The 14,290-nt window shown below is 46.4% G+C and overlaps 1 protein-coding gene across 2 annotated transcripts in view; it reads left to right on the top strand.

Moving 5' to 3' along the window:
* The first annotated feature begins 1,413 nt into the window (after positions 1 to 1,413).
* TBC1D12 (TBC1 domain family member 12) overlaps positions 1,414 to 14,290 on the top strand; it is a 127,529-nt gene continuing 114,652 nt past the window's right edge. For both annotated transcript variants that reach the window (XM_068255226.1, XM_068255225.1), the window contains exon 1: positions 1,414 to 2,115. In XM_068255226.1, coding sequence (XP_068111327.1) covers positions 1,589 to 2,115 — 527 coding nt within the window. In that variant the 5' untranslated portion in view covers positions 1,414 to 1,588. The remainder of the gene's footprint in view (positions 2,116 to 14,290) is intronic.

The raw sequence follows: 14,290 nt of genomic DNA, 5'->3' as shown, positions 1-14,290 counted from the left end.
GGGCATCCCATGATGATGTTGCATGGGGTTGCAGGGCATCCCATGATGATGTTGCTCGGGGTTACTGTGCATCCCATGATGATGTTGCATGGGCGTTGCAGGGCATTCCATGATGATGTTGCTTGGGGGTTGCAGGGCATCCCATGATGATGTTGCTTGGGGTTGCAGGGCATCCCGTGATGATTTTGTTTGGGGGCCCAGGGCTTTTGTTATTCCCCTGTATACATCTCTGCATTGTAATAGATCATGTCTGCAGCGTAATTCTGAATAACATGCGAAAACACACATTGCATAGCAATTACTGTACAAGGAAAATTGTACGCTGGAAAATTGCTTTGCAATACACTAGTGATTTTGCTTGCGTTTTGCAATCCCAGTGTGAATGAGGCCTTACACTGTTGGAAGTAATATTCTGTTGCATAATATGTCGGCGCTATATATATCCAATAAACAATGGCGTAGCAATAGGGGATGAACCGGGGCCCCTGGACCAGAGGAGCCCACAGGGGGCTTTCTTCATTCTTTGCAATGCTTGTAATGAACACCTCTACAGTATATGTGCATTGCATAGTGGTAATCCTTAACTGTTTCCTTACTCTAAATACACCTCTTGGACACTGCAGCTATCAGTAGGTTTTAGGGCTCCATATCGATAGAGTTCTTGGGGCCCCATGTAAAACTCGCACTGGGGCCCCAAGCTCCCTAGTTAGGACACTGCCAATAAATAATAATGAAATGAGGAGTGCTTATTTGCAGTATAATAAAACATTTTATTCAGTTTTGCAAAAAAAAAAAAACTAGCACTGGTTAAGAGGAACTTTAACCCGGGATTGTACTTCATTCCAATCAGTAGCTAAATCACCTTTCCCATGAGAAATATTTTCCTTTTCTCAAAAAAAAAAAAATAATAATCAGGGAGGTCTGTGTGGTTGATATTGTGGTGTAACCCCCTACCAGTGTGATGTCATGACCATGGTCCTGACAGTTTGCTGTCTGTGAACCTCATTGCATTGTGAGAAATAAGGGCATTTTCCAACTGCCAAGTGAGGCAACACCTCCCTCTGTGCATAGAACTGTCAGTAACAAACATTCCACACAGATCACCCGGCAGAACTAAAGATGTCACCACCAGTGATACGTTTATTTCAGAATGTAAGTCAAGAAAAGTAAATATTTTACAATGGGCAAACACTGACTAAATAATCAGTGAATTCATATTGTAAACAATAAGTAATTGTATCCATGTTATTTTTCACTACAGTTCATATTTATGTAAAGACTGTATAAAACGAGTTCACATGCTGTGGTTGTAGTTCCACAAAACAAGCGCTGACAGCCTGTCTATGGCTTTGCTATGGAAGACTACGTCTCCCAGAGACTCCCTCGGCGCAACACCGCCCCGGCTTCCGTACACCCGCGGCATGTGACAGCGGTGCGTAGGCGGGACGTTGTTGTCAGACCCCCGCACTGGGGAGCTACTTGTGAAGCGGCGTCTCTCCGCCCTCCTCCACCACGGAGCTGTGTACCGGCAGCAGGCGGCGGCCCCTGCAGCGCTCCGGGGGGCCGGCCTGGCAGCTCCTCTAGGCAAATGGTGGGGCCGGAGGATGGCGGCGGCGGAGCAGCTTCTGTCTTCCATCGCTGCGGGGAGGAGGCGGAGGAAGAGGAGGCCGGGGACGAGGAAGAAGAAGGCAGCCTGCATCTCTACATCACCGGCATGAGGCTCACTAACGGAGACGTGAGCGGCTACCACCCCCCGCCCGCTCCGGAGCTGCGGCTGCCCAATGGAGGGGTGAGCGAGAAGCTGCCGTGTGCCTGCCAGCGCCAGTGCTGCTCCAGTGACAGCCGACCCGCCCCTCCCGCGGCCAGCCCGTCCAGCTCCGACTCTTCCCCGCTCAGCGCGCACACTGTGGCCGGCTACTTCGTCTCCGCCGAGGCAGACCGCTTCCGCTTCTTGGAGGTCACCCGCGGCTCGCGGAACACCTTTGAGGTGAGCCGGCGGCAGAGCGCCCCTGAGCACCTGGACGACTGCCTGAGCCTGCCGGAGGGGGATGCCGAGCCCCGGGAGCAGGATGGGGAGCGGCCCTGGAGGATGGGCATCGCAGACTTCTTCAGCAGGTGAGCCCTGATGGGCAGGACTGGCAGCACACCTGTCATATGATGATGTACTTTACCTTTTGTAAAGGACCACTAGAGCAAAGACTTTTCTGCTACTCCTTATAGTCGTCTATATGATAACATCCTAAGAATACCAGATGTCAAGGAAAACCTAATATGCAGTGGGCAGGGGCATAATGCTGGGCATACATGGATGGATTGTTCTTATCAATCGAGCCGCTGATGGCTCGATTGATAATTTCCGACAGGTCCGATACCCCACCGGATCGATTCTGCGCTCGATCCCCCGCGGGCGGACAACGGGAAGAAAACGAGCGGAAGATAAGGAGCGCCCGCGGGGACGAGCGGGAATCTATCAGGGCGCCCGCGGTGACGCGAGGGGAGTCGCTCCGGCGGCTAATCGAGCCGCCGGGTTGACTTGTGTATTCCCAGCATAAGAGCTTATACTTACTGCTCCTTCCGCAACCAGCGCGCCATTCTTCTGTAATCTTTCCCAGTCTTCTCCACAAATCAGAACACTCTCCTGACTTTTCTTCCAGACATACTGAGCAATTTGTTTTTTTCTGCTTTCCCGTGGCTGCGCATAATGATGTAGCAGTCTGCTAAGTTGTCATGCGTGGCCATGGGGAAGCAGAAAGCACATACTGCGCATGCGTGGTGCAGTATGTCCGGAAGACAAGTCAGGAGAGTCCTCTGACTTGCGGAGAAGGCCAAGAAAGATTATGGGAGAGCAGCGGCTAACTGAGCATAATGAACGGAGTGGTAAGTATAAGCTCTTACTCCTCTACCCACTACATCTTAGGTTTTTTTGGCATCTGGTATCCTTTAAGCTGTTATCACATGGATGACTATAAAGTAGCAGAAAAGTCTTGAAATTTCCAAAGGAAACCCACATTGAGAACATACAAACTCTGTGCAGATAGTGCCCTGGCTGGGATTCAAACCAGCGCTGCAAGGCGAGGGTGCTATCCACAACACCACCGTGCTGCTTTTGAATGACAACTATGAATAAAAGAGTGTTATACTTTAAATACGTGCTTACGCTTATTGGTTAGACCATTCTCTTGATTGCTTGGCAGTGGACCCACCAGACATGTAGAATGGATAGGTGCTATCCTTTGTAGAGGTGGTCAATTGGAATCAAATAATTCAGAGTTGATGCATGCAGGATCAAATAAATTATGTATGAAAATTGAAAATGGGCCCATATAACTTCTCATTGGTGAGATTTCATTGATCCATCTTCAAGCTGCATTCATTTGCACACAGGATTTTCACAATCCTGCATCAGCTTGTAATTATTTGCATTTAATTGTCCATCCCTACCCCTATGGTCCACAGAACTTTGGGCACTAGTCTACTTTAGAGAACCAGCAGGAACCCTCATAGGGAAATTCAGCTGACGTGATTGGGTAAATGGCACCTTCCAAAACTGCTAGGTTTCCAATAAGTTGTAGTTAACTCTGCCCATACTATTTGGCTAGTCACAATGCTTTGTGCTGTAAGAGGATACTGTGATTGAACAACTGTTCCCTATGAGAATTCCTGCCCTACTCTAAAGTAGACTAGTGCCAAACTTTGTGCATTGCAGATTATGTCCCCTGCATACAGTGCATTCAGATAATCTGACTCCTCAACCAGGACTCTAACTGGCAGCTATTGGCATTGGCATTTACAACAAATGTTTGCCAATTACTTGTCTTGTCTTTTCTACTGGAGAGGACTCGGAAACTCTAAAGGTGCGTACACACATGCGACTATAGTCGTTTGAAACGATCGTTCCCCGATCGTTTTGAAAGGCCGTTCGTTTAAAAAAAAAAAAAAGCAGCCAACGACTATTAAGTCTGACGGACGAGCTAGTTCGTTAAAAACGAACGATCTAGCTTGCCGGATTTTTCCCAACGACGATCGTTTGCAAAAGTAGTTCATCGTTGGAAACGGTCGTTCGTACTAGGCTTGACATGCGCATTTCGCTATTTCTCCATGGAACTATTCTTTTTGATGCGCAAGTGCAATAGTTGCTTTACGTGATGTAACGTTCGTTCTAACGATCAGATCGTCACACACTTTTAAAAGCTAACTTTACTTAGGTCGTTCTTTCCTCAATTAAAAGATCGTTCGTCCTTCACAACGAACGATCGTTGTCGCATGTGTGTACGTAGCTTAAGGGATTAGCTTCTGACTTAGCGTTTTAAGTTTTGCATGAAACGCATCACTCCGATACTTGCTCCTTCAAAGAAACAGGTATCGGAGTGATGGATTGTGACATGGAGTGTCACACCGACTGTTAGAAGACCTATCGTATCAGAATGTCAAAGTTTTCACTTTTGTGAAAGTTCTGTTTCCAACAGAGTAGTTTGGAATCCAGCTGCAGGCACAAATGTTTACCTTTTTAAAAGCCATCAGTGGCAGAACTTTTTTTTTTTACCTGTGTATGAGTTCTTTTATTGGGTGTTGTCAAATGAATTGCTTTTAAAAATATCTGGTCAGGGGACCTTTTCTCAGATTCCTCTGACACCAGACTTCCGGTACTGCATGCTGTAGTCTTTTTAGAAATCACTGTGTCCTACTCATTTGCAGGCTGGACTGCATGATGATGGCAAGTAGCAGTAGCCACACCCAGAGTGCCCTCTGTGAAAACTTAATTTTGCTAGTCTGTTTATGGTTATGGTTGTTTATGGTTTACTATGTGCTGCAGTAAAGGCAATGAGAAGGTTTCTCCATATTTCTATTGTGATGAGGAGGTGCAAGTCACTGATCACAGAGCTGTCAATTTTATTTCCTGGTGTAAGGGGAAGAATTTTTCCCAAACATTTCATAGAGCCCTATAGGTGGGTTTGTATTAAGAACTGCCAAGGTGCTTAACATTTCCTGGCAGTTTGAATTCAGGAACTCTGAAAACCTGGTTATGGGATTAAAGGGAATCCCTAGGCTCTGGATCCTAAGGAGGCTTCCCTCGTACTTCGCAGGCCTGTTCCAGTGCAGGGTCCCTCCTAAATAGTTTGCCAATAGCTTGCACAGGCACATTAGCACTGTCCTCCTCAGCTGTCTTTGGAAAAATCCGGGCTGGATCGGGTCCACATTACTGCGTCTGTTCCAGTGCAGTAGCATGGACCCAATCGTGCTTGGCTATTTCCGCTGGACCCTTAGCGGAACATTGCTAGTATGCATGCGCTGGGTGGCCACTCTTCAGAGGTCCCAGTGCTAAAACGATTTGATATGAGGACAAGGGAAGCCTGTTTAGGATCCAGAGGCTTCCCTCTCCCTAGGTAAGTATCTCAATTCTTGCCTTGGAAAAAAAAGAGGCCTAGATTTGCTCTATGGACCTTGTAGTAAAGTGGATATGGAGGCCTCTATATTTATTTCCTTTTAAACAATAACCATGCCATTTACCAGGCTGTCTTGCTGATCATCTGCTTTGATACTTTAAAGTGATCCCAAGGTGAGAATGGTATGGGGGATGCCGTATTTATTTCCTTTTAATCTGAGTGTCCAGCTGTTTTTGGAGGGGGGGTTGCAGTAGTGTCTGAATTACAATGAACAAATGTTAGACAGTCCTCAAATGGATCAGAGTTGGTATGTAAACCAGGGAGCTAACAGCTCTCCTCAAATATCAACTCACATCGGACCCCAAAACTTAAGTACTAGACTAAAGGGGTCCATACACTGATCGATTCTTTCAAATTAGCCAATCGATCGATTTGATCTGACAGGATGGAAAATCTCGGTCGATCTGCTGCTGGCAGCAGATCGATGGCCCAAAGAGTTGCATTGGATCTAATGGTGCAATAATGCATTTAGATCGATATTCAATAGATTTCCAATAGATTTTATTCTGAAATCTATTGGAAATCTGTTCCTGGTGTGTGGCACACATCAGATTCCTGTCAGATTCGACTTGACAGGCATCTGACAGAAAATCTATCTGATGGTCGAATCTGCTGCAAATCTAAGTGTATGGCCACCTTTAACCACAACACAAAAAGAAAAGCTCACAGGGACCACAGAGATCCAAAAAAGTATAAATGCTTTATTGTGAACACAAAAATCACAGCAACCAAGTCACAATTAAAACCAAGATGTAAGCAGTAGAGTCTGAATTAAATCAGAAACAAGCATGCAGCTAATCTTGTCAGTTCTGACAGTATTGTGTGAAACGAAAGAGGAGTGCTCCAATAGTGCATTAACCTTTTTAATTCAAATAAACGCATACCAATTGCACTTACAATTTAAGTGGCAGAGTGTTTCCCTGTCTGCCAGTCCATAGTGTTGCGAGTGACTGCATACACATGCTGAGGTCCAGCCCACCATCGGTCCTTCCTCACCAACATCACACTTGCAGCCCTGGCCAGGTGCAAGCATTGCGAGTGGACTGACAGGCGGCCCCACACATACGCACACTCTACCACTTAATTGTAAGTGCAATTTGTTTTTATTTGAATTAACCTCTCTGGTGGTAAGGACGAGGCTGACTCGTTCATAAAATAACTTTCTACAAACGGTATGGACGAGTCAAACTTTTATTATAATATTGTATATTGTATAGAGAATGACACTTATTGCCACACTGGTCTGAACTCGGCCATGAGGCACTATAAAGACCGCCATGGCTGAGAATTGGGCGGCAGACCAGAGTATGTACAGCGGCATTACGATGATTGCTAGAGATCTGGCATGTTGGACCTTTGGTGATGCCTGAGCATCACCCAACGGTATTGTTCTCTGCACCTCCCCACCCGCTGGAAGCTGCTCCATAGGGCACGCTTGTCGTTCCTCCGCCCCCCGCATAGCAACAGATGCGTCGTCAGCCAAAGGCGACAGTGCATTAAGAACACTGTACAAGCGTGTCATCAGCCTTTGCACATGACGGCCTTTTGCTATGAATAGGGGAATGGAGAAACGACGAGCGCGTGTAATGGAGCAGCTTCTGGTGGTGGGAGCAGCGAGTACAATGCAATTGTGCTTGGGCATCGCTAAAAATCCAACATGCCAGATCTTCATGCAATCGTTGTGCAGCCGATGTAGACACACTGGTCTGACCATAACGACCCCCTCCCACCATAGCAGTCGTAGGCAGAGGATCAGCGGACAGCCAGGCAACTGGCATTGCTTAAAAGGAAATAGGGCAGATTATATATCACTTTCACCTCGGGTTTACTTTAAGGGTGCTTTCACACATACCGTGTTGCATAGTAATGTAGTATGCTCCCCTTTGCAGTGGCCATTAGTCTCAATGAGACTGGCCACACTACTGAGATGCAGCGGAAGTGCTGACGATTAAATTCAGGTGACAGTGTGTTACTGCACGGTACAAGAGGTACTGTGCGGTATGCATTTGCATGGGAGTCTATGGCACTGCAACAATCTAGCTAATCGTCCTGCCCCCAGGCTCTTCTGCCACATGATTGTACCATGCAAATGTGAAAAATCTTAAATCTTAGACCCAGAACAAATATGCAGATTACGGTAGGTGCCCTGACCAACGATTAACCAAACTAGCCAGTAGCCACATCTGTTTTAGGGGTGCGATTCAGACCCTACTGAATCAGAAAAATTGGAAGCACATCCAGGACACGTATAAGAAAATAAATATGGCAGCCTCCATATACCTTTCATTACCAATTTGTCACAACAAGACTTTAATTTTTTTTTTTTTTTTTTTTTTTTTTTACTTGCACTACGGGCGCTCCCCTACTTACAAACAGGTTCAGTTCTGGGAGATTGTAAGTTTAATTTGTTTGCAAGTTGAGTCCTGTGTTACGTAACATGGTGTTTCTCACTTATCGGAATAGCTGTTATTTGCCAAGTACGCTAGATGATGTACATGGAATTGTTTGTGGTATACATGCAGTTATCCCCAGATGTTTTTTTTTTTGTTCAGCTGGGTAGCATGAAAATGCAGCCGGGGGGGGGGGGGGGGATGGGGTTGGAGCTGCAGAGCTGCCAACATAACTCTGCTTACAGCATATGAGGGGGCAAGCAGATGACAGCCGGGTGCTCACCAAAATTAGCCAAGTGGAGCACCTGACTAAAAGAGCCTGGGGAGAACACTGACATGGCAAGGCAGTAGAACAGAAGGCAGTAGAAGAAATTTTCGCGATACAGGCATAGAAATTACAGGCATTACATGCAGAGCAGGGGCACGAGCAAGAACTTTAGTGCATAGACTGCACTATCTGATGTTCACATTGCATGCGTTGCGTACCGTACCAGTGCGGTGGGCAAACGTATGCTGCACGCATTTTTGCCAGTGTGCGGCTAACCCATTCAGCCACGCAGCGCATGGAAACGCAGGTGGCGTGCGATAGTGCGTGTTGCGTTCCGATCGCACGGCCATCTGCGTGTGATGTTGTGAACGAGGCCTTAAAGCTAGGGAGAGGACAAGTTCTGCACAGGAGTGCTTAGATGGTCATGGGACGGCATTCGGAGGAAATTATTCCGGTAATGCTGGCCATGGGCTAAGGTGCCGCAGTCAGGCTGACCTGGCCGGAGGAGCTGGAGTTCAATAGGAGGACTGCCGTGGGGAAGAAGGTGCTCCTGTGCTTGGAGGTTCTGGAAGGGATGGCTTTGAAGTAGCAGCCTGATGGGCGGAGCTGCAAGAAGTGACTGGGTGAGAGGGGTCAATGCGCTTCAGTGTTCTCCCCAGGCTCTTTTAGCGGCTAGTTTTGCTGAGCACCTAGCTGTCATCGGCTTACCTTCGCCTATGATATAAGCATAGTTGCTCACAGAAGCACTGGCCCTGCAGTCTCTCATCTTGCCCCACCCGGCTACTATTTCATGCCACCCGGCTGGAAAAAATTGCTGGGGAGAACACTGCGCTTGTTTTGTTTGTTTTAAAACTAAGGTACTTACAGCAGTTTTTACAATACTGTAATATAACAAAAATATGTAATAACAGTAATGTAAATTTTGTACTGTACATGAAGACAATTTTGTATGTAGGAAATGTTGTAATTCAAGTTGTTTGTAAGTAGGAGACTTGTCTGTCTTTGCACTGGGATTTGCAGATGCTGGGTGCCCAAAAATGAAAATACTGTAACAGGCTTCATATATTTTTACCTGGCTTAAAGGGAAGGTTCAGGGAGGGGATTAAAAAAATAAAAATAAATTTCCACTTACCTGGGGCTTCCTCCAGCCCGTGGCAGGCAGGAGGTGCCCTCGCCGCCGCTCCGCAGGCTCCCGGTGGTCTCCGGTGCCCGACCCGACCTGGCCAGGCCGGCTGCCAGGTCGGGCTCTTCTGCGCTCCATTTCCTGGGACTTCTGCGTCCCACGCCGGCGCGCTGACGTCATCGGACGTCCGCCGGGCTGTACTGCGCATGCAAGGCACCTCCTGCCTGCCACGGGCTGGAGGAAGCCCCAGGTAAGTGGAAATTTATTTTTATTTTTTTAATCCCCTCCCTGAACCTTCCCTTTAACCACCATGAGATAGTTATGTGTTGCATTTTTATATTGAATTGAATCCTATGACAAAATAGGTTTTGCCAATGAATGCCTACGGAAAGCTAGGAAAGACATTAGTGCTTTGATGAAGCTGAAGTTTCACTTGAGGGCTTACTCAGCAGATTCACTGGAAGGGCTCGGTCCCTCTAGCAGCAGGTGAGAATCTGCTGTGATGTCTGAAAAATGCTTGTAGTGTGCTACTGCTTTGTAGGTGGTTACATTTTTTAAGAAGTTGTGTTCTGGCTTGTTTCTGATAGAGCTGTTTGTTATATTTTGTGCATGTATTGGGTCCACGCAGCACCTTCCAGGGAAAACTGCTAGTGAGTACTACTATACCAGCTAAGAGAGAACTGATGCATAGCTCACTGGGCCATATTGTGTGTTTTTTGTTTCTCTTCTGCTAACACTCCTCTATAAAAAGTAGTCTCTGTGATGGCAATAAAACTCTTCAAAACCGGTTTCTCACTCATTGATTTATAGGTAGTATGTTAAAGCTGACAATTTTTTTTTCTTCTTTTTATTCCTGTAGTCTGTACATACAGAGACTGTCTGATTTACAAAAACTACAATAACCCGTGATTCATTGAGCTGCAGGAAAAAAAAAACTTGTTTGTATTATTTAGGAAAAATGAATGTCGCTTCTGTGATTTACCAAATCGCTGGACTCTGAGATTCTGCAAAGCGCCCACAGTGGCTCCCAGCCCTAATAACATGTGTTGGCCAATTTCTCCCTATTGTGGCTAACATCCTTTCAAGTAGCGCTTCGTATTTGTTCAGGGGTGTGGAGTTGTAGTCAAGGAGTCGGAGTAATTTTTGGGTAATCATAAACTGAGGAATCGTAGCTGGAGTCGGATGATTTTTGTACCCACTCCATAGCCCTGGTTAGAAGTACTCCATAATTGTGTAAATGTGTGTTTTGTTTTGTTTTTTGTTGTTTGTAAAGGGAAAGTCTGAGCAAATTAAAAAAAAAAAAAAATCAATTTACACGGGGCTTCCTCCAGCCCCTGGCAGCTGTCCTGAGCCCTTGCCACAGCTCCGTTCCCAGCCTGTGGCCCAGGGTCCCCTCCGGTGCAGATGTCGACCTCGCCAGGTCGGCATCTACTGCGCCTGCACGAGCGGGGCACAGGAGAGCTGCCAGGAGCTGGAGGAAGCCCCGGCTAAATCTTTTTTTTTTTTTTTTTTTTTTTTTTTTTCTTCCCTCATTCTGCTTGCATCTGTCATTCAAGTATAAGTACTAATTCAGGTTTGTTTATATATTATCATTTGATCATTTTAAGGGGCATGAAGCCTGCCATATTTTTCCTTTTTAAATACCAGTTGCCTTGCATCCTCCTGATCTTTCATGCCTCAGTAGTGTCTGAATCACATACCTGAAACAAGCATGCAGCCAATCCAGTCAAACATCTGATCTGCATGCTTGTTCAGGACTGATGGGTAAAAGAATGAGCCAGAGGATGACCAGGACAGCCAGGCAAAAATCTACTACCCGGGTCTTCCTCCAGTTCCTTGCAGCGGATATCTCCATCGCCGCACCTCCGGTGTCCTGGGGTCACCTCAGTTGCAGATACTGACCTCGCCAGGTCAGCATCTTCTGCGCCGCTCACAGTCACGTGGCCTGGAGCGTTATGCGCAGGCGCAGAAGATGCTGACCTGGTGAGGTCGGCACCTGCAACGGAGGGGGCCGCCGACTGGAAGCAGAGCTGCAGTGAGGGGCATATCAGCTGCCATGGGCTGGAGGAAGCCCCAGGTAAGTAGATCCCTGTGGAGGTCATTGGAGTACAGTGAACCTGCGCTGACTGGCCAAGCTAACAGGGCTTCTACTGGGAGAATGAGGAGGTGGAGGAAGACAGTTTGTGAGCAATTGTTGAGGAGGGGGGCGGCTGGAGGAAGCCCCAGGTCTCAGGTACACTTTAAAACTCATATGTTTTCCAAATCGCATTCAGTTTGCTTATGCAAATTTGGATGCAACACGCAAAGTATACTAGTGGAATGGTCCCTAATCGTTTTGTGATACTTTACCTATTTTTAAACTGCTTTCTTAGCCTACTGGCAGGGCTGTGGAGTCGGAGCAGTTTTGGGTACCTGGAGTTCGGTGGTTTTGTAAACAGAGGAGTCGGATGATTTTTGTACCGGCTCCACAGCCCTGCCTATTGGGGCTGTAGAAATCAAGCTCACACTCTTGCTGTCTGTATCAGAGTAGTGCTGCAATTACATTACTTTATTCTATTTAATGGGAACACATACAGAAAACTAAAAATATAAACATGCTCTTTCTCCACTCTCTATACAAAGCTGGGTTTTAGTTGGAGTTATGCTTTAATAATGCACAATTCTAGTGTATAAGGAAGTAAGAATATTTCCTCTGGGAACTTCCTGTATGAAACACCTCAGGAATAACATCCTTTCAAAGGAATGTGTTCACTTAGTTATATCCCATTTCAGAGAAGGCTAGCCATGTTCATCTTCTTTAAAGACCTTATCATTTTTATTTTTTACTTCTCCATTCCAGCGTATTTGTATGTCACAATGCTGCAATGTAACTTTTCTGCCTGTATCCTCTTCGCCACGTGTACAGTTTTTTGTGGTCAAATTTGGCCTAAATTGGTAATCTTTTCCTTGCTCGCAAAACCTACAGATTCAACCTTATTTTAAAGCGGCCCTGAACCTACTTGATCACCACTGGCAAAGTGGTTGCTATTGTGCAGGGCTGTGGAGTCGGTACAAAAAATACCCCGAATCCTCAGTTTATGAAACCGACTTCTGGTCTCCAAAAATTGTTCAGGCTCCTCAACTCCGACTTCACAGCCCTGATGCTGTGGGGATTACTCTATTTGCAAATAACCAGAACTGAAGACAGGTCTACAGGAGATGAAGAGGAAATAGAGAATATAAACTACTAATTATAAGCAATGTGTTCTGTTTCAAATTTCTGCAAGTGGCTGTAGCTGCACATGAATGAGGTGCGCTAAGATAGTGAGCACAATCGTTAGCCAATCCTAGTAGAAAAAATACTCTCCTCAGTTTATAAAACCACCGACTCCAGGTACCCAAAAATTGTCAGCGTTCCAAAGATGTGCAGAGCTCCAAAATATGGACAAAATTGCACAACATGCATTCAAAACAGGTACAGCAAAGGAGGGCGTTGGCTTCAGTATAAATATTATGTACACAAATTATTCCCTACTAGACTTCCCCACAGCGATGACTGTCCCTCGCGGGGAAGACCTACCTCTAGTCTAACAATAAAACATATTTTTTCCTAGTGCTGCTAATCATAAATGGTATACACATTTCTTAACAGACATCAACCAAGTGTTTGATGTCTGCAAATGTATTACAACTGTGGTACGAATGCAGCATTACTGTGGTAGGAGCACAGTGTGGTCGTGGCACGTTCATACCGTGATTCATGTATACTGGTCCTTGGATATCTTTTAGGCTGGGTTCACAGTGGGACGTTACAGGCGCACGTTAGAGCAGCCTGTAACGCACCCCAACGCACAGCAATGAAAAATCAATGGGCTGTTCACAGTGCCCACGTTGCGTTACATTGTAACGCAGCACGTCCAGATAACGTACTGCATGCAGTACTTTACACGCGGCGAAGCCGCGTTAGACTTTGCACATGCTCAGTACGGGTGTTTTTTTTTTATTTTGGGGCGGAGAGGAGGCGGGGAGAGGCCACTACGTAGCCAGGCACATGGCTACTTAATATTCACTGCACTTGCAGTGTTTTCTTGGAGCGGCCGCTGATTGGCTGGCGGGACCACGTGATGCGGAGAGCTCCGCTCACGTGGTCACGGCAGTGCCTCCGACAGAGCAGGCGCACCAAGAGCTGCTTGTAACGTGGCTCTTGGTAGCGTCCTGCTCCAAAACCACCAGGCGTTGCGTTAGGGGCACGTTATGCGACCTTAACGTCCCCTAAAACGCAACGTCCTGGTGTGAAACCAGCCTTAAAGAGAAGTCCAAGCAAAAAAAAAAAAAAAATCTACTTACCCAGGGCTTCCTCCAGGCCCTGGCAACTGATGGGTTCCTCGCTGCAGCTCCACTTCCTGCCCGGGAAACCCTCTGCAGATGCTGACTGGCATCTATGGCGCATACGCAATCATGTTGCTCGCCCTCACGTCGTCTGAAGTGTAGATGCCAGTCGGCATCTGCAACGGAGGGGACCCCGGGCCACCGGCTAGAAGCGGAGCTGCAGCGAGGGACATTTCGGCTGCAAGGGGCTGGAGGAAGCCCTGGGGTTTTTTTTATTTTATTTCTCCTCGCATCTGTTCTTTAATTCTTCTTCTTTACATCTGTTCATTGTTCTAGCAGAATAGGATAAACTAACTTTCATGTAAAATGTGATAAATGTATCGCAGACATTCTGTGACAAGTGTACTTTTATCTGCAAGTCACATTGTGTCGCTTTGTTCTTCAAGCTGTGCCAGTCACAGCTATCCATTGCCCTATTGTGTTTTGTGCTTCTGTTGCCAGCAAAACCAGTCTCTCTGATAAGAGGCTTGATGACTGTGCTGGTGACCAGCCCTTTTAAACACTATCAGTTTCCTCACTGAAAGTCGTTAACTCTTCATGTGTGGTGTGCTGTTTTTCCTCGTTTGTTTTTTGGGGAAAACTGAGACGTATGGAATATAACTGGAATTACTGACCTGTTTCTCTTTGATGTTGATAATCTTGGTTGTTTTCGTCTGAAACCTCCTCCAAAAGAAATGCTTTTATAGCCAGTCTTTTT

The sequence above is a fragment of the Hyperolius riggenbachi genome, chromosome 10 (genome assembly GCF_040937935.1).
Source record: "Hyperolius riggenbachi isolate aHypRig1 chromosome 10, aHypRig1.pri, whole genome shotgun sequence".
Taxonomy (NCBI): Eukaryota; Metazoa; Chordata; class Amphibia; order Anura; family Hyperoliidae; genus Hyperolius; species Hyperolius riggenbachi.
This window is presented reverse-complemented; position numbering and strand designations above follow the sequence as displayed.